At 51.8% G+C, this 18,945-nt stretch overlaps 8 protein-coding genes and 1 non-coding gene across 9 annotated transcripts; 3 read left to right on the top strand and 6 right to left on the bottom strand.

Moving 5' to 3' along the window:
* Positions 1-490: 490 nt before the first annotated feature.
* Positions 491-2,774, bottom strand: BDW74DRAFT_163380 (putative nucleoside hydrolase). Its single transcript, XM_073726094.1, has 6 exons — positions 2,285-2,774; positions 2,116-2,219; positions 1,897-2,066; positions 1,805-1,839; positions 1,461-1,757; positions 491-1,408 (listed from the first exon to the last, which is right to left on the bottom strand). Exons 1-6 carry the CDS (start codon positions 2,321-2,323, stop codon positions 785-787), a joined length of 1,269 nt encoding a protein of 422 aa, XP_073578280.1. The 5' UTR covers positions 2,324-2,774; the 3' UTR covers positions 491-784.
* A 1,054-nt stretch (positions 2,775-3,828) lies between these two features.
* Positions 3,829-5,720, top strand: BDW74DRAFT_109733 (uncharacterized protein). Its single transcript, XM_073721748.1, has 2 exons — positions 3,829-3,973; positions 4,036-5,720. The coding sequence occupies exon 2, from the start codon at positions 4,043-4,045 to the stop codon at positions 5,228-5,230; it is 1,188 nt and encodes a 395-aa protein (XP_073578281.1). The 5' UTR covers positions 3,829-3,973; positions 4,036-4,042; the 3' UTR covers positions 5,231-5,720.
* Positions 5,721-6,191: 471 nt separating this feature from the next.
* BDW74DRAFT_163384 (protein ERV29) lies at positions 6,192-8,171 on the top strand. The gene is made up of 5 exons (XM_073726095.1): positions 6,192-6,619; positions 6,736-6,848; positions 6,975-7,468; positions 7,522-7,586; positions 7,645-8,171. The coding sequence occupies exons 1-5, from the start codon at positions 6,453-6,455 to the stop codon at positions 7,715-7,717; spliced, it is 912 nt and encodes a 303-aa protein (XP_073578282.1). The 5' UTR covers positions 6,192-6,452; the 3' UTR covers positions 7,718-8,171.
* Positions 8,172-8,284: 113 nt separating this feature from the next.
* Positions 8,285-10,558, bottom strand: BDW74DRAFT_163386 (uncharacterized protein). Its single transcript, XM_073726096.1, has one exon. It carries the CDS (start codon positions 10,060-10,062, stop codon positions 8,848-8,850), a length of 1,215 nt encoding a protein of 404 aa, XP_073578283.1. The 5' UTR covers positions 10,063-10,558; the 3' UTR covers positions 8,285-8,847.
* A 270-nt stretch (positions 10,559-10,828) lies between these two features.
* On the bottom strand, positions 10,829-12,074 carry BDW74DRAFT_163387 (U6 snRNA-associated Sm-like protein LSm8). The gene is made up of 2 exons (XM_073726097.1): positions 11,758-12,074; positions 10,829-11,692 (listed from the first exon to the last, which is right to left on the bottom strand). The coding sequence occupies exons 1-2, from the start codon at positions 11,780-11,782 to the stop codon at positions 11,421-11,423; spliced, it is 297 nt and encodes a 98-aa protein (XP_073578284.1). The 5' UTR covers positions 11,783-12,074; the 3' UTR covers positions 10,829-11,420.
* On the bottom strand, positions 12,053-13,885 carry BDW74DRAFT_163388 (putative proline-rich, actin-associated protein Vrp1). The gene is made up of 2 exons (XM_073726098.1): positions 13,583-13,885; positions 12,053-13,523 (listed from the first exon to the last, which is right to left on the bottom strand). Exons 1-2 carry the CDS (start codon positions 13,694-13,696, stop codon positions 12,279-12,281), a joined length of 1,359 nt encoding a protein of 452 aa, XP_073578285.1. The 5' UTR covers positions 13,697-13,885; the 3' UTR covers positions 12,053-12,278.
* A 149-nt stretch (positions 13,886-14,034) lies between these two features.
* Positions 14,035-15,366, top strand: BDW74DRAFT_163390 (uncharacterized protein). Its single transcript, XM_073726099.1, has one exon. The coding sequence runs from the start codon at positions 14,049-14,051 to the stop codon at positions 15,306-15,308; it is 1,260 nt and encodes a 419-aa protein (XP_073578286.1). The 5' UTR covers positions 14,035-14,048; the 3' UTR covers positions 15,309-15,366.
* An 11-nt stretch (positions 15,367-15,377) lies between these two features.
* BDW74DRAFT_163392 (60S ribosomal protein uL1) lies at positions 15,378-16,508 on the bottom strand. The gene is made up of 4 exons (XM_073726100.1): positions 16,402-16,508; positions 16,148-16,325; positions 15,854-16,047; positions 15,378-15,798 (listed from the first exon to the last, which is right to left on the bottom strand). The coding sequence occupies exons 1-4, from the start codon at positions 16,418-16,420 to the stop codon at positions 15,536-15,538; spliced, it is 654 nt and encodes a 217-aa protein (XP_073578287.1). The 5' UTR covers positions 16,421-16,508; the 3' UTR covers positions 15,378-15,535.
* A 402-nt stretch (positions 16,509-16,910) lies between these two features.
* BDW74DRAFT_t207 lies at positions 16,911-16,998 on the bottom strand. The gene has a single exon. It is a non-coding gene; the product is annotated as a tRNA-Asp (tRNA).
* Between the last annotated feature and the right edge of the window lie 1,947 nt (positions 16,999-18,945).

Consider the following 18,945-nt stretch of genomic DNA (forward strand, 5'->3'; position numbering starts at 1 on the left):
TGTCAGTTTCAGTAACTTGTCCGGCGAGCTTGGTTGCAGGTAACGTCTATGGCCATGGCTAGGAGCACGCATACTGGGTCTCGACACCCCGTTGGGTCCTGGGTGGTCAACGGGACTTATGGGCGGCACTTGAGGTCATGCCCAGCGGCTTATCACCCTGGACTGTGTATCACTGTAGGAAGTACGGAGGGGGCCATGTCTCGTGTGAGTTGTTTCCTCCCTGGGGTGCGGTGTCGGCGCCCAGTGGCGTTGCTTTTTCTGAAGAGTCAGGAGTCTTTCGTCACTGGTCACAAATCAGGAAGTGCAGGGGCTATCAACCATATCATCCAGCCTGCAGATCAGTTCAAACTCAATTGCTTCGTGTATCCTAGTCTTCTGGTGTAGGTAGGTGGTTATCTTGGTATAAATCTCGGTGGTGTCCGTCACGATAGGCGCTGAGTAAGTTCGAAGCTGCCGACAAACCATTTGTGACTATGCAAGAATAGATAGACAAAGGATAGCTAAGAAGCTCATAAAATCTTATTACGATGTTTCATTGAGATTCTTGACTTGGCAAGTCGAGGATGCACTATCGATTCTTCCTTGGCCCCGGCCCCCTATTCTCCCGAAAGCCTTGGTATGGACGGCACATTCTTTTAACATATTGAAACGTTCTACAGATTGTCTCTATCAGCTTCAAAACTAAAATAAGATCATTGACATCAGTATGTCCGTATACCAAACCTATGTTCACCGGATAGACGAATACCCCTTGCTTCTATCACCCACGTGACACCCCAATACCTCAAGTAAAAATCTGTTCTATCAAAACATCACCAAAGTTATGTTCCGCTGGAGATTTATCCATCCTCCAGATGCGGTTTCCGGCTCTCTTGCTCAGCCACAGGCCGTGATCGCTCGAGCTTTCCTCGTCGCCGTCAATGGGGTGCCGGTCTCGGCGGTCGATGATGCATGCTCCACGGGTCCATTGACCAGTGGTCTCGATGCGAATATCCTCCGGTGAGGTCTCTGATGGCTTCCATCCTTCGTCCTCAGCAGTGAGGGCGTACCAGACGCAGACGGGGTCGTGCAGGCTGAGTTCCGCAGCGTCTCCAACCTGGTTCGCATGGAGTCTTTCGACAGTGGCAAAAGTGTGCGCCATAAATGCGGTAGACCACTCAGCGAGCGGAGAACCAGCCTCTACCAGAGGGGTAGTTGCTTTGCGGAACTGGCCACGGTTGATACTGTGCCGTGAAGTGATGTCCAGAGGGAAGATCTTGATTATAAGTTGCTTGCTGAGGCTAGCAGGAAGGTCGGGCAGGCTCTTGCAAATAGGCAGAGTGCTCCTGGGAGAAGGAGAGCTGAGGGCATACACCCTAGCCGCGGCAAATGCGTCGGCGTAAGCGTTGAATTCGGCAACGGGTGTCACCTTCTGAGGTTAGTGCTGAGAACTACCGGAGAGTACTATGAGCGTTGCCTACGTTGCCAGGTTCGTGAACAGCTCCTCCCATAACCACAACTTCCTTGGTACGGAGGAACGCCTCTGGGTCAGCAGCCGAAGCTAGGGCCAAGTTGGTGAGAGGCCCAACTGCCACGATTGTGACGGTGTCTGGATCGTTCTCTCGCAGAACGCGAAGCATCTCCTCGTGCGCAGGACGCTTTGAGGGAATGAATGACTGGTGCGCTCCAGAGCCCGATGGGACGGGCTTCAGTTCAACGGGCTCATGAGTGGGGTCGAACAAATGCTCCCATGCGTCTTGGGGAGTCAAATGGGGGTGCTGCAGTGGTCAGTTGATTGTGAAAACATACGCGGTCAGGTACGTACGCTGCCATGGATACCGCCGAGGCCATCAATCCCATCTTCAAAAGTCAGCTACATATTCCGTGGCCATGGACGCTTCAAAAGCTGCAACTCACGGAAGTAGTCTGCAAGCATCTTCTGGTCGTCGAGGGGATCCTCCGCTCCAAGAGCAACAAGCGGAGAGTGAGCTCGCAGAGTGTCGAAGCCCTCAGGCTTGCCCTGTTCCTTTCGCCACTTCATCTCGCGCTCGAGGATGTGGAACATGGAGACAACATTGCGCAGGCAGCTGTTTACATTAGCCTGTTGGTCTATGGCCATCGACGACGGTAACATACCTCTTGACCTCGACATTGCCGAACGTCAAAGAGATCAGCAGAATTTCAACATCCTCCGACTTCTGAGCGAAAGCCAGCAAAAGAGCCAGGATATCGTCGATTCCCTAAATATGTCTTAGCAACATTTGGCCCGCATAAGGAGGAGGGGGCTAGAGATATATTGGCGCACCGGGTCGGTGTCAATGATAATCTTCCTCTTAGGCGCCATCTTAAGAGACCACAACGATAATCAAGAAGAATCAAGTTTTGCGAGCGTAGTAGGAAGTCAAGATAGCCGCTGAAAAACGTTGGAGGGGAAATGGTGGGATTGGGATCCATGATGTCTTGGCGACGTTATCGCAGGTCCACAGTATTATCGCCAGGTAGCATTCGTCTCTTCTCCAACTATAAAGTCTTTGTTTATTTTGATGGTCTTGTCAGTAGAGAGAATGAAGGAGTGTTAGTAAGGTCAATTGTGCTCAATATGAGAAATCCGGGCTTCCCCGTGGAGAAGTATGCACCTGCATATGCGCTATGCACACCATCCATAACCCCGGGTGGTGCTCATTATTCCCTCTAGAGTCTTTCAGATATCGGCCACCTCCGAAAGACAGCCACAGTGGTGTCCAAACAGCCTAAGCATCCGACGCGAAGCTAAGTCTTTGTATGCAGTGTCAATGGTCCTTATTGTCTAACTCGTGTCGCATGATTACCGGAAGAGAAGCCAATAGGACCGGAGTGTGTTCTTCCTCCCGGACGAAATATTCAGCCGAATTGCACCAGCGATGCAATTAATCTGGAATGACAGGGATGCAAAGCAGTGGTTGTGGAAGATCTTCCCCGCAAATCCTGTCATTCCACCTAAAGATCTGGACACCTTTGAGATGCAGGGGTTGCTTGCAGACTCTTTTATGCTCGGAGTTAAGGTGGACGTCGGCCTTCCACAAGAGAATACGCACTTAGACATTGAGACCGAGCAACAGCATTGTGTCCTACAAGTTTGCTCAGATAGTGTTATTTAGACGAGAGAGATCAAGTCGGTGAGGTCGAAGCAACCACCTTAATCTGTGGAGCTGTCGAATCAAAGACGATTGGCGACGGAGGGCTCTCCTCTCCGGTGTTAAATTAGTGAGGCCCCAGGGGGCGGGAGTTGCTGTATGGACTCCGATGGAGAGTCCGAGCTGGAGTCTTCGCCCAGATCGCACCGTGTCCTCTTCTCTCCATTCACTTCTGCCCCCTCTCCTTTTTTTTTACTCCCACACTCCATCTCCGTACCTTAAGAAGCAGAGGCCACTCTCCGACCTCAATCTTCATCTTCTTCCATCCGTTCTCTCTCCATCTCGCCTCCTCCACAATCCACCGTCGATCCAACCCCGATTGTGTTAGCTCTCCCGACGCTCCTGCGGTGACGCGCCGGCTCCCTTCCAGCCGCAACGTGTTGCCTAGAATCATTGCTCCTAACAGTCGCACACACCATCCTGAGCACTCGCAATTGCTTCAATCTTCTGAAACCGAGGTCAAGTCTTCGAAGACGCGCTTCCTGCTGTGTACTCGGTCCAGAAGGACAGCTGCAGCTGCGCATAACCGTTGTGTGTGACCTCAGTGTGGCAATCTGGCCTTTCAGCAGCGCGATTAACCGCCTTTACCCCTTTGTCCTCCAACCACTCCTGTCCTCGTAACCTTCGGCAACCCGATGCCTAGGGAGTGATTCGAACACTCGCGAGAGATCGCTTTTGCCGCTCCTACCTTGTCGACTTCCATTGCGTCTCATACTTCCGTCGTATCTCCGCAATTTTCTCCTGCGCGCTGTATTATTTCGGCAGCTAAAACTAGCTCCACAACACATTGACACGACTCTCTTATTGATTCCAACTCATTGGTAGGTTCTTGGGATGCTCGAAAGCTTCAGACAACGGCAGCTGACGGTCGCTTTGCTGGTAGATTAACGATGATGAACCCTTATATCAGCTGGGCCATTGTGCTCGTTGTCGCAGGTGGCCTCGGATGGTACTACAGCGAAGCAAACACAAAGCCCAAGAACCCTGCAAGGGTCATCCTAGAAAAGGCAGAGTCCGTGGCTCCTGCTGCGAAAAAGCAAAAACGAAAGGCGAAGAAGGCCCCCGAACCTGCTCCCGCTCCGGTTAGCGAGAAGCCTACCTTTGAGGTCAAGGCTTTCGAGGATGAGGTTCCCGATGAGGAAATTGACCACAAGGAGATGGCGAAGCGGTTTGCGGCTGTGAAGAACGGCACCTCTGCTGCCCAATTCGCGAGCAGCGAAAGCAAGAGCCAGAAGAAGAAGAAGAGCAAGGCTGCCGCTAAGCTCGAACCCAGCAACGGAGAGCGCTCCGCTTCCCGTGTTTCTACCAGAACCTCCTCGACTACCGGAGCTGATGCTGACGATGACCTCTCCTCCGCTGGTTCGCCCATGGTCAACCCCACCGCCGCCGGTTATGTGTCCGACATGCTTGAGGCTCCTGCCCCCGGTGCTTCCGTCCTCCGTGTGACTGGCAACGTTGACTCGAACTCCCAGAAGAAAGCCAAGGCCAAGGCCGAGAAGTTCAAGGAGGTTGAGACCAAGAAGCAGCGTCAACAGCGTCAAAAGAACGAAGCCCGTAAGCAGGAAGTTCAGGCCGCGGAAGAGCAGCGACGCAAGCTTCTTGAGAAGCAGCTCCACACCGCCCGCGAGGCTGAGCGACGTGAAGCTAAGTCTGTCGCTGCCAATGCTGCCGCCAATGCCTGGGCTCCCAAGTCTACCAACGACACTCCTCGCTCTTCCCCCAAGCCTGCGCAAGCCCCCAAGGTTGAGCTGCTTGACACCTTCGAACCCAGCTCGGCTTCCACCCAGTCGCCTGTCACCTCTCAGCAATGGAACCAAGGACTTCCTTCGGAGGAGGAGCAGATGCGCATTCTTGGCGCTGGTAACGGCGATGATGCGTGGACCACAGTCGGCACCAAGAAGCCCAAGAAGAAGAGCGCAAAGGCCGACGAGAGCGAAGTCAGCGCTTCAGAGAGCCAGTCAACCCCTGCCGCTCCTACTCCCGTTGAGCCTAAGGTCAAGATAACCCCAACTTACCTCCCCGATATCCTTCAATCCAAGGAAAAGGGTCACCCTCTGGACTCTGACTGGGCTGCTTAAATACCCTATTCTCCTCCTAATCGCCACCCTTCAGAGTTGGATCGAATCTCCATTATTCCCGGGCCCGACTCCTACTTTTGGGTACTCTCCATCAGGACTGTACTTGTTACTTTTGGTTCCGGCGTCTGGGTGCATCATTATACCAAATTCACCGCCTATTTGGCGGCACAGTTTGCTTGAACGACAGCTTCAGCGAAAACGAAGACTCAAGTATCGATAGCTACGCCGAGGTTCAAGAAGAAAGAACCATCACGGCAAGGCACGAAAAAAGCCTTTCAAACTAGAACCATGTATTTTCACCACCACGTTTTGAACCCTTTCCTCTTACTTCATTGCACACATACTTCTGTTCCAAATTGGAGTGTACTTTTCTGGTTTCGGCCTATCTTCAGAGAAAAAGGGGACCTTTTCTTCAGACTTTATGTATTCTAAATTTTGTACTGTTAACAGACATTGCATCAAACTTGGAGAGTGTATGATTCCGAATCACGAATTGGGCTTAACCCAACCTTAGGTATTTTATTATTCAATTATCGAGTTCTTTGCATATCCTGCGAAATTGAAGCATCTAGGGTAAATCACAGATCGGATGAAGATCAGGGCGCACCTTGCTTCTGTGGGGTCTGTTCACTCACTCTGCGGCAGGGCTGTCTGACTACTGTCTCATAATTTGGAACTGGCCATCCATAATTTCACGACCATAATAGCAACGAGCGCCTGTTCGGAGTCCTCCATCGGCATTCTCTGGGCTGTATGAACTGTTATTGTGTATGTAGATATTTTGCCCGGATAAATATGAAGGCATGAAGAATTGAAGATCGACGAATGGCGTCACTGGGGAATCCGAGCCTGGCAGCCACATCCCAAAGCGGACTAGCGCCGCGTTCCGGGTATCGTGGCCTGAAAGTCCCAAAGTCACGGGCCTCGGCGGAGTGCCAGTAAGAGACAACTATTCATCTATTGGGATCTCAACGACCCTTCGACTTCTTCTCTCCTCGCTTCCTTTCTTGTTCTTTCTCTTCTTCTACTTCTTCTTCTTCCTGTCTATATAAGCTGGCTGGGATCATTGTTGCTCTCACCCGGCAATTGCATCATTGATCTCCTTGTTTGGCCTTGGACCCTGTCTAGCGGCTCCCGCTCTCTCCCCTCCCGAGAGTCCCTTTGAGACCATCCCCATTGTCAACTACTGCTCTCGCGCACCAACCACCTATATACCCCTGCAATGGCGCAAATTCGAGGCACTGCAGGCTACAACCTTGGCCACCAAAATCCATTCGGCGGCCCCGGCAGCGCAGCTGCAACAAACGACCCGAGCCCCTTGGATACCATCCGCGAACATACGAGCAAGATCGAGGACTGGCTGGATACTCTCTCGGATCCTATCAAGCCGTAAGTTGTTACTTCTGGCGTCTTATTTGTTTTGGATTCGATGCGGTGCACTTGCTGGCATCCCAGGACCTCGGAGTTTCTTAGAGCACAGCTGACAACGTGTCTTTTCTACCCAGGTACCTGCCTGCCATCGGTCGTTTCTTGATTGTCGTCACTTTCCTCGAGGACAGCTTGCGCATTCTTACACAATGGAGCGACCAGCTTCTTTACCTGCGTGACTACCGCAAGAGTAAGCTTAACGGCCCTTTTCTACCCCTCGCCCTCTACCGGGTAGAGATACCCAAGGCCGGCTATTTCTTGCGACACGCCTCAATCAGACCATCTACAACCGGTTGCTGACTTGCTGTCTCCGCAGTCCCCTGGGGTCTCACTCACGCTTTCCTCATCCTCAACGTTGTAACTATGACGATATGCTCCCTGCTCGTGATTGGCCGTAAACACGCGGAGTTTGCTGTCGCCGGTCTTCTCGCTGTTGTTATTATCCAGGGCCTCGGTTACGGACTCATCTTCGATCTCAACTTCTTCCTGCGCAATCTGAGTGTTGTCGGTGGTCTGCTTATGGTTCTGTCCGACTCATGGGTTCGCAAGAAGTTCGTCCCCGCCGGACTGCCCCAGCTGGATGAGAAGGACCGCAAGATGTACGTCCAGTTCGCTGGTCGTGTCCTGCTCATCTTCCTCTTTATTGGCTTTGTTTTCTCCGGCCAGTGGGGTCTGTGGCGCGTGGTTGTCAGCCTGTTCGGCTTCGTCGCTTGCGTCATGGTCATTGTCGGCTTCAAGGCCAAGTTCAGCGCCATTCTCCTTGTCCTGCTTCTGAGCGTGTTCAACATCCTCGTCAACAACTTCTGGACCGTACGTATCTCTCGCGCATTCCACTCTGATATTGGAGACTAACAACGCTTTAGCTGCACCCCCACCACCCTCACAAGGACTTCGCCAAGTACGACTTCTTCCAGATTCTGTCCATTGTGTAAGCTACCCCCGCCAATCCCAAATCACTATCTAGACCTCATACTAATCTCATGTAGCGGAGGTCTGCTCCTCCTGGTGAACATGGGCCCCGGCCAACTGAGCATGGACGAGAAGAAGAAGGTCTACTAAACAAAGCGATACCCATATCCCATGTTGGGATGACGTGCGGTTAGGAATGAGACAAGACGAGACGGGGCAAACAGGACGAGATCAAGATCAAGATCATTTCCCTCAGAATCTTATCAACGCGACTTTCTACACTCCAAAATATCTGCGGTGTGGGTTCCCAGCCTTGACCCGCATTAACTACTATATGAAAACAACAAGCCAAAGCAAATTCAATTCTACAAAAGAGAACATTACACTTATCTTTCTTGGAAAGTTTCTTTAAAAGCAGACCTGGCGCTCGCTGATTCATCGGTTCCGAATGGGCCTTTTCAATATGTGGTTTCATTTTCCGGAGTATATTCTTCTTGTATTCTTACAATGAGCTGAATTGAAGTTTATGAAAGCGTGGAAATAAATCGAACATGGATACAAAATAGATATGCAAGTTGGAATTCAAGTTACGAGGGCTAGACTTAGTTTCCCATCTGCCTCCCTGAGCGCCGATATATATTTTGCTTGCTGCCAGGCCAACCGACAATGTTACATCTTTAACCTTTTTTTACCATATAAGATAGCATATAAGATAAGTTTGTAATAAACATAGAATTGATTAGCTTTTATTCCAGACAGGATATCAAAATGTTAAGTACAAGAACCAAAACGTACTCGGGGTGGAAGGAATCGACAAAACAGAAACAAGCGCCAGACATGCAAAGAGGATTCGCTGCCAAGTATGTATGTGCTCAATGACAAGGGTTCGCAAAGGGAATGAGGATCGATAATGATTGGAATGTAACGCGACAGACATTAAAGAAAACGAGTGTTGTGGTCGGGTAATCTGCGCAAGTAACAAAATGCAAAGGGGTCAATTTAGAACAGAAATGGATGAGAGGATGAGCACGTTATTATGCCCATCAATGTTGCGGTTGGGCTTATACAGGTCCGGCCGTATAATATCCTGTTTCGAACGAGATCGCAGTGCGCCGCGGATGCATACAAACAGGGTGATGATGGAGGTAGAATGGCAGTGCGCAGTTCGCTACCAGGATACAATATCCAATTGTGACGCTATACCGCCCGATGCATAAACCAAGAATGGCTCGCTAACGTATGGTGAGGTGGTACAAGAGGAAGATGCCGCGGGGTTTGACTCAGAAATCCATACTCCATCGGAATGGCCGTACTCGCCCAACCTGACCTACTTCAAGATCATGCGGGTCTGGAAGTTCAAATTGTAGCATATGGACGTTCTTTTTGTCGTCATGATGTAATGAGGTCAACGCTCTTGATACGGCGGGACGTGAGATGTTGGGGTGATCACTAGGATCTTTGGAACGAGGTCGCGAGATGGGAGTGGCGGGTGAAAGAAGTGAGTCCCTTGGCGATTCGGGGTCTGAATCATGCGCAGAGGACAAGGTCGAGCAAGAATCGGACGGGGAGTAAACGGATGACGATATCACGAAGTGTGACTCGTCCTTACCGTATGCATAGAAGGCTGGGGATGGTGCGCGAGGAAGATCTTGCGAGGCCGACTCTGGTGTTCTAGGAGAACGAGAGGGAAGGGTGGGAGGAGAATCAGGAGACTCAAGACTGCTCTCTGTGGTTATTGGAGGTAGAGTGTGGGTATGTCCGCTGCGGCGGAAGGTTGATTTGTCGCTACCCATCCGCATACTTCTGTGCTCGACGGTTGGAGGTGGAGCCAGGGTACGACTCCGATCCTTCCCAGACATAACTCTAGCACTAGGCGGAGGTTGAAGCATCCATCTTGTTTCAGCTCTACTCTTTGGTCCGCTGACGATGGGTGGGTGAAGATCATTGACCGGAGGCACACGGGTAATGCAGTATTTGCTCGGGGCTTTGGCGTCCACCTTGCCTTGGCCAGAAATACCAACAGAAGAGCCCTTGACCTCGACCTCTTCGCCCCATAACGGCTCATCTTCGCGCTGATACCGAAGCATCCGGTTCCAGCGGTCACCTAAGTGTCTAGATCCAAGCTTGCTCAACCGCTGAGGCGATCCGTGGGAGACCGTGCGATCATAATCTTCACCAGAGCCGGCGGAGTACTCTCCTGTGTCCCAACTGTCTATCCGATGATGGGTCGTATTTGTCCGGTGACCACCTCTCCTTTTCGCCCCATTGGGACCTAAAGCGATTTCTTCCATCCATCCCGGGTTCGTACTGAATGGAGTCGGCTGCTGGAAAGGCCGAGGCTGGTCGGTAACGATGTCATCGCTCTGTTGCTTTTCTCTTTGTGAACGGGCACGGACGGCTTCCTTCCTGCGCTTCCTCTTGCCCATAGAATCGGCACATGGAGTGCATGTGACATAATAAAAGACGGCGGATTGTGCACCCCGGAAGAGCCACATGTTATGCTACTTCCGAAGAGCCGCGACAGAGTATATCGAGACAGTGACCGAGATAATCTAGTAATCCGACGACGCAACTTGGGGTTGACCCAGGGCTGCCGAAACGTGAGGGCAGAGATCCGTAGTCAAGGCGATCGAGAACCACATGAAGGGCGTCAATTTAGGAGGCTGGGAGTCGGAAGTCGCCGGAGAGCCGCAGAAAGGTATGAGGGGCGAAGGATAGAATTAAGAGGGGGGTAAATAGAGAGCAATTATTCGGAGATCGGCCAGCGACCTTGCAGCGGCGCGGAATTAAGGAGGGAAAAGCGAGGATTGAGGTGAAGGAAAGTAAGCAACAAATAAAGGAAGAGGAAAGAGGAAGGAGCGGAGGAGCTGCAGGACGGTAAAAGACAGGAAGACGTCAAACAAGCGTCGTGAGGGTTTGGAAGAGGGAAGGGAGGAAGGAAGTTGAGACGTTGGAAGCGTTGAAGCCTAAAGTCAGGGGAATCTACTCCGGAACCGCACTGTCGCAGTAGCCACTCACTAACGCAGCGGGGCCGCCCCTTAGCCAGAGCTGTCACAGTGTTGATCACTTGGTAGTCTGCACTTTAAAGCAGGTGGTCCTTAGATCTGTTAGATCTGGAAAAATAAACTCTATCGAGAAATGGAGGGCAGGCTACCTTTTATGGAATGCTGCCCTGGGCCGGGGTGCAGGGCCAACTCATCGTGCAATGGGACAAGCCTTGGCCGGCATGAAACGCTCTTTATCGGACATGATTCAAGACGAATTAGCCCGTGTTACTCCGTCTAGTGGCCCCTCTTGATTGCGTAGCACTAATTAAAACGAGAGACAGCGTTGGAGTAAGACGGTAAAGTGATAAACAGTATGTATGCCTTGTTGCCCATAGTTAAGCTCAATGTACATGTTCTCTTTCAAGAGCCCACTGTTGCTGCTGGGAGGAAACAAAAATTAGGTATGGAGAAAATGTCTTTATCGCGCCCGGCAATCTATTCCCTGATAAGCATATTGTGTCCAAATGCATGAAGATACCATAGCGTTGCCCCGTCCACATAGTCGCAATTGCGAATCTGTACACGCACCACAGACACTATGGCTGCAGAACCGACCACAGTATGAATGGTGGCGCCTGACAGACAGGCCTCATGCCCAGGCCAAATGAGAAGCAATCATCCGTGCATCTCCATTCTCGCGAGACCAAGCACAAGCCAGCGCGCCATCCCGCGGAACGAGGCGTAAGAGGAAGAAGCCGTTTGCTGAACCATATACCGCACACCGCCGCTCTAGTTGGCTGCACAGAATAGGCGGACACCATAATCTCGGAAAGTAAATCGTATCGCTTGTCGATGAAACTCCGCAATCATGCATTCTTCGTCCCTCGCACCACCTCGCCTTTTACTTTGGCCCAGTCGATGTCCCGGTCAATTGCCTCATCCACTTCACCGCATACAACCACGTTATCACCTCGGATCAGATACAATCCATGCTCGATCTGAGAGCTTGGCTCGGGGTCATCAGGCGTTCGGATAATTCGCTCTATCGTATCCAAGAGGACGAGATTTGTGAGTTGGTCGGTCGAAAGAAGCGTCCCGAGGAGTGTTCGCCCGTCAACGGTAAGAATCAGGACTTTCTCTAAGCCGGAGAAGAGCGTTGTTAGCTATATCCTAAGAGAGACCTATCCTCGTGACGGGACTCACTGTTGATGTAGGCGTTGATCGACATTGCGCTGGGTTGAACTGGGCGAAAGGGATGGTAATGGGAAAGGGTAACCGGTGAGACAAAAGTCGTAAAGCCAGTCTAAGACTTCGAAATTTGCGACGCGATGTTGCCCTCGGGGTGTTCGTATACGATAAGTTTAGAACTATCTCGTCCGTCAACCGTTGGTGATTACTTTCGGCGGATCTCAGCAAGTCCGGAAATACGTCAAGTATAGTAGTCGCAAGATGAAGAAGATTATTCTCGACTAAGATCGCATAGGAGTGTCAAAATGTTGGGATATTCAGCAAAGAAGTATTGGACGTGCTGGTTGATGCTTCATGCTCTCCGCGGCTGGAATCTGAAAGCTCACGAAATCACGTGATTTTGTACTTGAACACTACAAAGTTGACGATCTGCACAAATGTGCACTGCGTACTTTTATATTTACAGTTTGTAGCACTCTGACTAGGCTCTGGCTATGCTCTGGATTGTGGATACAGTATCGATTGCTAATACTCCTTTAGCCGCCCAGTGCGCTAAGATCCAACGGCACACTGCTGCCCCTGCCGGCGCGGTATCGTTTGGTGCCGTCCACAAATGGCCGTGGTTTTGGTAGTAGCCCTTCGTTCTGGAACTTGAATCTGGTATCTTCGATCCGGATACCCCCGTGTGCGCCTAGGCTAGTAGCACTTGAGCCCGGTGTTGAACCGCCGTTGGAAAGAGTATAAGCGCTAGGGGCCAGACTTGAGCGGTCTGGAATATGGCTTGATTGAGTTTCATAGGAGTATGGCCGCGATGGTGGTTCGCTTGGGGGAGCTGACGGAGGCAAGGACGGGGGAGCAGATGGAGGAGGTGGGGGAGGGGCAGATGGCGCTAAGGCAACAGGTGGAGGAGGCGGAGGTGCCGAGGGGGTCTGATTGCTGTGTCCAAGGGCGTTACGCGCAGCTTGAACAGCTAGCGATGCCGGCGGCGCTCCATTTTGAAGTGGCGGCGGAGCTGGTGCAGATGAAGGGGGTGGTGTAGATCGCGTAGGTGGAGGAGGAGGCGGTCGAGGCGCGGCCGCTGCAGGTGGAGGAGGTGGTGGTGCAGCCGGACTAGCGGACGGGGGAGGAGGTGGGGGTGGAGCGGGAGCCGAGGGTTTTCTCAATGCGACTGGTGGCTTCGAAGAGCCTGGCAATGGCGGGGGTGCGCGTGGCGGCGGAGCTTCAGGTGCTGATTTAGCCGAGATATTAGATACAGTGGAGGATGGCCTCGATCCCGGCCGCGGAGGAGGTCTTTTCAGATTCGCAACCAACGGATTGATAGGCGGAGCTGACGGCGCTTCTGTAGAAGGAGGCGGCGGTGGGCGAACGGCTGGGATTCTCGGCGCTGATGCAACAGGCGGCTTGGGCACCCGCGATGTTTCTGAATCTGACAGGTATGGGGATACATCCCGGTTGGCTCCAGTATCAACACCTCCTCGACTGCGAAGCTTCGGCATTCCTCCCGCAAAGAGTCCAGCTAGTTGAGGAGCAGCTGGAGCTGCCGTACTGTTATCGCTCCCAGGGCCGACATCACTGCTACTTCGTGTCCGATTCGCGCCTTGTCCGGGGACCGGGGGTGCTAGTCCACTGGGGGGCTTTGCCATTCCAGGAACAGGCGGCGCGGCTCCGAGCGGAGGCCCTGCCGATTTGATGCCTCCACCCCCTATTTGCGGCGCCGACCTGTCATTTGTGACGGCCTTCCTCAATTTCGTGCCTTTTGAGATATCTGAGAGTAGAGCGCCCTGGCATGGCATCAGCGGCTGGACCGGAGCGGAGGTCTAGACATATTATGAAAACTCACCCTATCTTTCCCACCCCCAGGAGGCCTCGCTGGAAGATTCCCTGCTGGCGGCGGGGGCGGAGGAGGGCCACCACCAGGGGGCGGCGGAGGAGGTGGTGGAGGAGGGGGAGGCATCTTGAGGGAACAATAGCGATAGGAACGGGGATGCTGTGATGTTGCAGCCCAAGGACGTCACCATGTAACAGATTTCAGAAAAGGGAAAGCATGAGAGCGTCCAGCGTTTTCTAAGCCAGTGCAGATCCTTCTCTGACTCGGATCTGTCAGATCAATAAAAGACAACAAGAAAGACAACAGAGAGTCAAGAGGATAAGGAGATGACGATGGTGGCCTGGATAGCGGGTGGCGGTGCCCTTTAGGCGGCAGTAATGTTCCGCCCTTGTCGCGCGTTCAGGGCGGCTGTTGCGCCCAATGGCTTCTCCACTTGATCACTGACTTGCGGTTCCAAGCCTTGGGCTACATCGTTGCCATGAGGGGCATTGCACTGAACAGCCCGAGGGCCTCGAAGCCCGACTCACTTATCTGCCAATTATGCCAGATCTCTAGCGCGCCGGCTGCCCGTTATCGCCCTCAGCCCACTCGGTCGTATGCGTCGGCAAGCGAGGCCATCCGCAGGCCTCAAATCGGACAATGCCTATCGAAGGGCTCGCTGAAGACTCCCTCGACGCCATTCCTACCTTTGCGAAGATACAAGTCGACTGAGTCGAAATCCGCAACTCTGTCTGACCTCAAAGCAGTACTACGTGTGATCGAACGCAGCTCTAAAGAACTTCGTGATTCGCAAACCGTGCCGGCAAACGATGCAGTTATACAGCTACTGAAGAAGTGCCTCGCTGTCGCCGAAGAGATAGCACAGCCGGACAGATCTTTGAAGGAGAATGGCAATGAGATCTCATCCCTCCTCAACCTCGAGGAACGGAAGACAAAAAAGGCTTCCAAACCAGCCGTGAAAGCCGAAATATCCCAGCCCTCAGCAGACGCACTCTGCCGCATCGTCCATGAACTCCTAACAGACGAGAAACTTTTCATCTCATCAGAGGCATTATCCTGCTATGTCAAAATCCACACCCTACTCAAGCGGCCCGAACACTTCCCCGAAATCTTCCACCTCTACGCCAACAAGCCAATTCCGGAGGAGAACAGCTCGCCGATAAAGTACCTGCAACCCAACCCGAAAAGCATCAACAGCGCCATCCCTGTTGACCTAGCCAACATGGCTCTCGATGTCGCGATCGAGCAGCGGAACCTCGGTCTCGTTCTCGCGGTCATTGATAACACTTTCTGTACCGCCGCATTCCGCCGAGCCAAGTTCTTCCGCAAGGCTGCCGCTCCGCTCGGTATTCTCGCATCGACGCCCCTCGGATGCTACGTCGCTGCGACTTGGGCTGCCAGTTTCCAGAACACTATGGACCCTAGCACGGCCACGGCAATTGCTTTCGCTGCTACGCTTGCATACGTCGGCGGGACATCGTCCATCGGAGTGCTGGCTATTATGACGGCAAATGACCAGATGGAGCGGGTTGTCTGGCTCCCGGGAGTTCCGCTACGGGAACGTTGGCTGCGGGAAGAGGAGCGAGCAGCCCTTGATAGGGTTGCGCTGGCCTGGGGATTCAAGGATATCTATATGCGGGGAGAGGAAGAGGGAGAAGAGTGGGAGAGCCTAAGGGAGTTTATCGGAATGAGGGGGATGATCCTGGATAAGACGGATTTAATGCACGGGATGCAATAAATTAGCTTATATACCACTATATACCTTCTACTCTATTTTAAAAAATCTACTGTATAACACTGGACACACTATAGCGTTACTATCACGAGGTTAAATTAGACAAAGATGGGAGCAAACAGTGAGTATATTTAACTAACTAAAGCGTACATAGTCTCACACATCGCACCCAAATATTTTGAATTTTTGTTTTCTCTTACTCCAGTTAAGAAGAAAAGAAGACGAGCCGCTTAGTAGACACGGTGGGGAGGGGACATGGTCGCCTTGATGACAAGGGACCCAACGTTCTGCCAGCCCTTCTTGAGGAGGGAGACGAGGTAGTTGATGGCCAGCATGATGTTGGCGACGAGCTCCTCCTGCTCCATACCGACGTTGCCGACGGCAACACCAAGGCAGAGAACCTTCTTAAGCTGGAACTTGATGGTGGACTTGACGTCGTTGACCTTGTTGGCCATGTCCTCGTTGTGGGAGACGGGGGTAGGGAATTTACCAGCTGCGAGTCAATTAGTATGTGCTCGACTCGAGGAAGTCAGGATGGTGGTGCATACCCTTGGAGAGACCAGGACCGAGGAGACGGGGGATCTGCTTGATGAGGGTGTCAGAAGCAAGGAAGGCATCGTACTTGCGAGCAAGCTTCTTGATGAGCTTCTTGTTCTTGTTGAGCTTCTTCAGGTCATCAGCGGACATGGCGTCGATGCCGTGGTGCTTGGCACGGTCGAGATCGTGCTGATCACCAAGAACACTGTAATCAATGTCGTTAGCCTTCCATGTCGTATATTTTCAGTCCGCGTATTCCGTCTTCGTTTGTTGCTCCGCGAATTTCGATGTCCAGGTCGACGTACCAGATGGTCATTCCAGGGCGAGGAACGGTGGGGAGCTTGATGGTACCAGAGAAACGCTTGTCACGCTGGGGGTCGTAGTTCTTCAGACCGATCTGGAGCTCGACGGTCTCGAGGAAGTTACGCTTCTTCTCATTGTGAGAGTAGTTGAGCAGCTGCTCGACATTCTGGCGCACTCCGGCTGTAGAAGGGAAAAGGTACGTTAAAGGCGTTGCTCAAAATGATTTGAGTTGATTCAGGGAGTATAATCGACATACCGACTGTGATCTTGGACATCTTGTTGACAGTCTTCCAAAAGAACCTCTTTCAAAGTTTTTTGGTGTGGCTCTGGCCTGAATGTTGCTGAAGAAAAGAGTCGAGGGCGGGCGCGATGGTGGCTCTGAAAATCCGGACTCCGCTTGTGGGTGCAACTAGCGCTAGCCTTATGTAGGATAGTGCTGCCCTAATCACATCCTGATGACTCATCTGCCGAACTTCTGAGGCATCATCGGTTGGCTTTACATAAACACCGATGTCATGAGCAGAATTGAAAGATTCAACTGTTCGGGCGGACGTTGAAGCTATATCTACAATTTTCATGTCAAATTTGTCCATTAGATATTGCTCGGATTACAAAGGGCTTCAAATCTTGACCTCGGCGTTCATCTCGTAGGGCCTTATTAGGGTGGCACAAAATTAGCGTGCTTGGCATTCCCCATACAACAGCGCGGGCCTTTATAGCGCTTGGAACATTTTCAAAAACAATCTTCAGAGGCCAAAAAGGAATCTCCCCGACTGGGAGTCGAACCCAGGTCTCCCGCGCTTGTTCCTGAGAAGGTGACAAGCGGAAATCATGACCGTTAGACCATCGAGGAATGGGATGATGATGAATGCTCAAAGTTGCACACTTGCAAGAAGCTTTAAAAAATGCCGACGTAGAGGCATGGCTCCAATTGCCTAGATCGACTCGAGATGGATCCGCCAATGTGATGTATCCGTTCACTGGATCTGAAGACAGAGTATCCAGAGACGTGATATCACGGCTTGGGCCCATGTATCCTTGGTCAAAGCTATGAGCGTAACATATCTTAGTAGTCAATTCATACCCTGCATATCTGACAAAGATGAACGACGTTAAACTCAGCTTCTCTGGAGTCCACGGCGCAGGATACTGCTACCGCTGACACTGGGAAAGACAGCCATGGGCGTCTCTGGACCATGTAGCAGGTACCCCGGTTTTGACGCGCTCGGGAATCTTATTGAGATCGGTAGTGACATTCTGAATCGACTCGAGGATTCTTTGGCGCGGCAGTAGGAGTCACCTTTGCTATGCATCGTATCAGAACATATCAAAGAAGCCGTGTTGGTTCAAAAGAAAGGTGCCTAGTAGGTCTAGTGTTGAGCGGTAATACATGCCCAACTAGCACGTCATAAGCTTTCAGCAGCCAACCCGCAATCTCACCGGATCATCTGCAGCCCTCTTCTATGTTGGACCTCGCTTGGTTGAGTCAGGGCCTTGCTTTCGCGATATCAGCATGACCATATACCCTATAGCATGTGGCTGAAGGTGCTGCAGTCTGCGGGAAGCATGGTTCTCGCCCTATCGGGTATCACAGTTGGAGATAGAACAGGTGTTCGCAGGAAATTCGGACCTCTCGCTGTTTTCTGTGGGATAGACATCGGCTTCAGCTGAGGATAGAACGCCCTCCATTATTCCCTATGTTCTCGATGACGATAGACAGAGCTGGCACTGAATGGCAAGTGGGTAGCTGGCGATAGCGCGCGTCTGATTGGGAGCCGTAGATCTCGAAATGCAAGTCGAAAAAGTCGAATGCACAGCAGCTGCGATCGTTGATGACTAGATAAGACAGATGACAAGACACTTGCTCCGACACGCTAGGTGGAGCTCTTGCAGGAAGGGGAACGTATCAGCCGGCAGCCCGAGGCATACAGTATAGTTCATAGTTGCCTTTTTATCACCCGGTCACGGTGGGGAAAAAGAAGCTTGAGAATGTTCTATGCATGCCACATAGAGGGAAGCAAGTTAGCATGCACGCAAGCCGTTCGCTTCTGCCGACCAAATTTCTGTATCGTCTCGCATGAAAACTAGTGGGCAGACTGTAGGCCGGTCGATGATGTAAGCTAGAAACTGATGGACAAATATATCTAGGAAGAGGTAAGCAAAATAGGCAGATCGTGGGTTCGCAAGGGGATGTTACCTGTGTGTGCCGGTTTTGTGGCCCAGGCAGCGTCCTCCATCTCACCACCTATACTTCGTAGATGGCTACCGACACCAAAACCAGATTTTAGATGATAATCGTCCCTGCGGCTCCATCTCCACCCATCAGAGTCACTAAACTCCTAGTATTAGTGAAAAAAAAAGGCCTCACAAGCGAATAACTGCGAGCTTTGTGTCCCAATGTCACTGCCGGCTTGACTGACCACGGGTCCTGGCAGTCTTCGGAACGAACTTACACACGTAAGCTTATATCTCGACTGGCAATGGTGGAGCGCCATTCTAACAACTAACTGTGCTTGTTTATTCGATATTAGATCGAGATATATCCAGCATGTAGTTCGGTGTTGCTCGCCTGGCTTCTAGAAGCTTTCGTCGTTGGCACTTAGTACAAGCAGTAGCAGAGTAGACATCGGCTCCGGTAGCCTAACTTCGAACAGTACCTGCTCAAAACTACTCGGGGTAGGTGCTCATGGAACCGTCAAGTGTATAATTGCTGATGCTTGGGCTGGTTTGAGGTCGTTCGTCTCCAGTGCACCCCTGCGTCATCACGCCGCTTTAAGCCACGACACGTGACAATTGTATG

Source organism: Aspergillus multicolor (assembly GCF_047715735.1).
Source record: "Aspergillus multicolor strain CBS 133.54 unplaced genomic scaffold BDW74scaffold_48, whole genome shotgun sequence".
NCBI lineage: Eukaryota > Fungi > Ascomycota > Eurotiomycetes > Eurotiales > Aspergillaceae > Aspergillus > Aspergillus multicolor.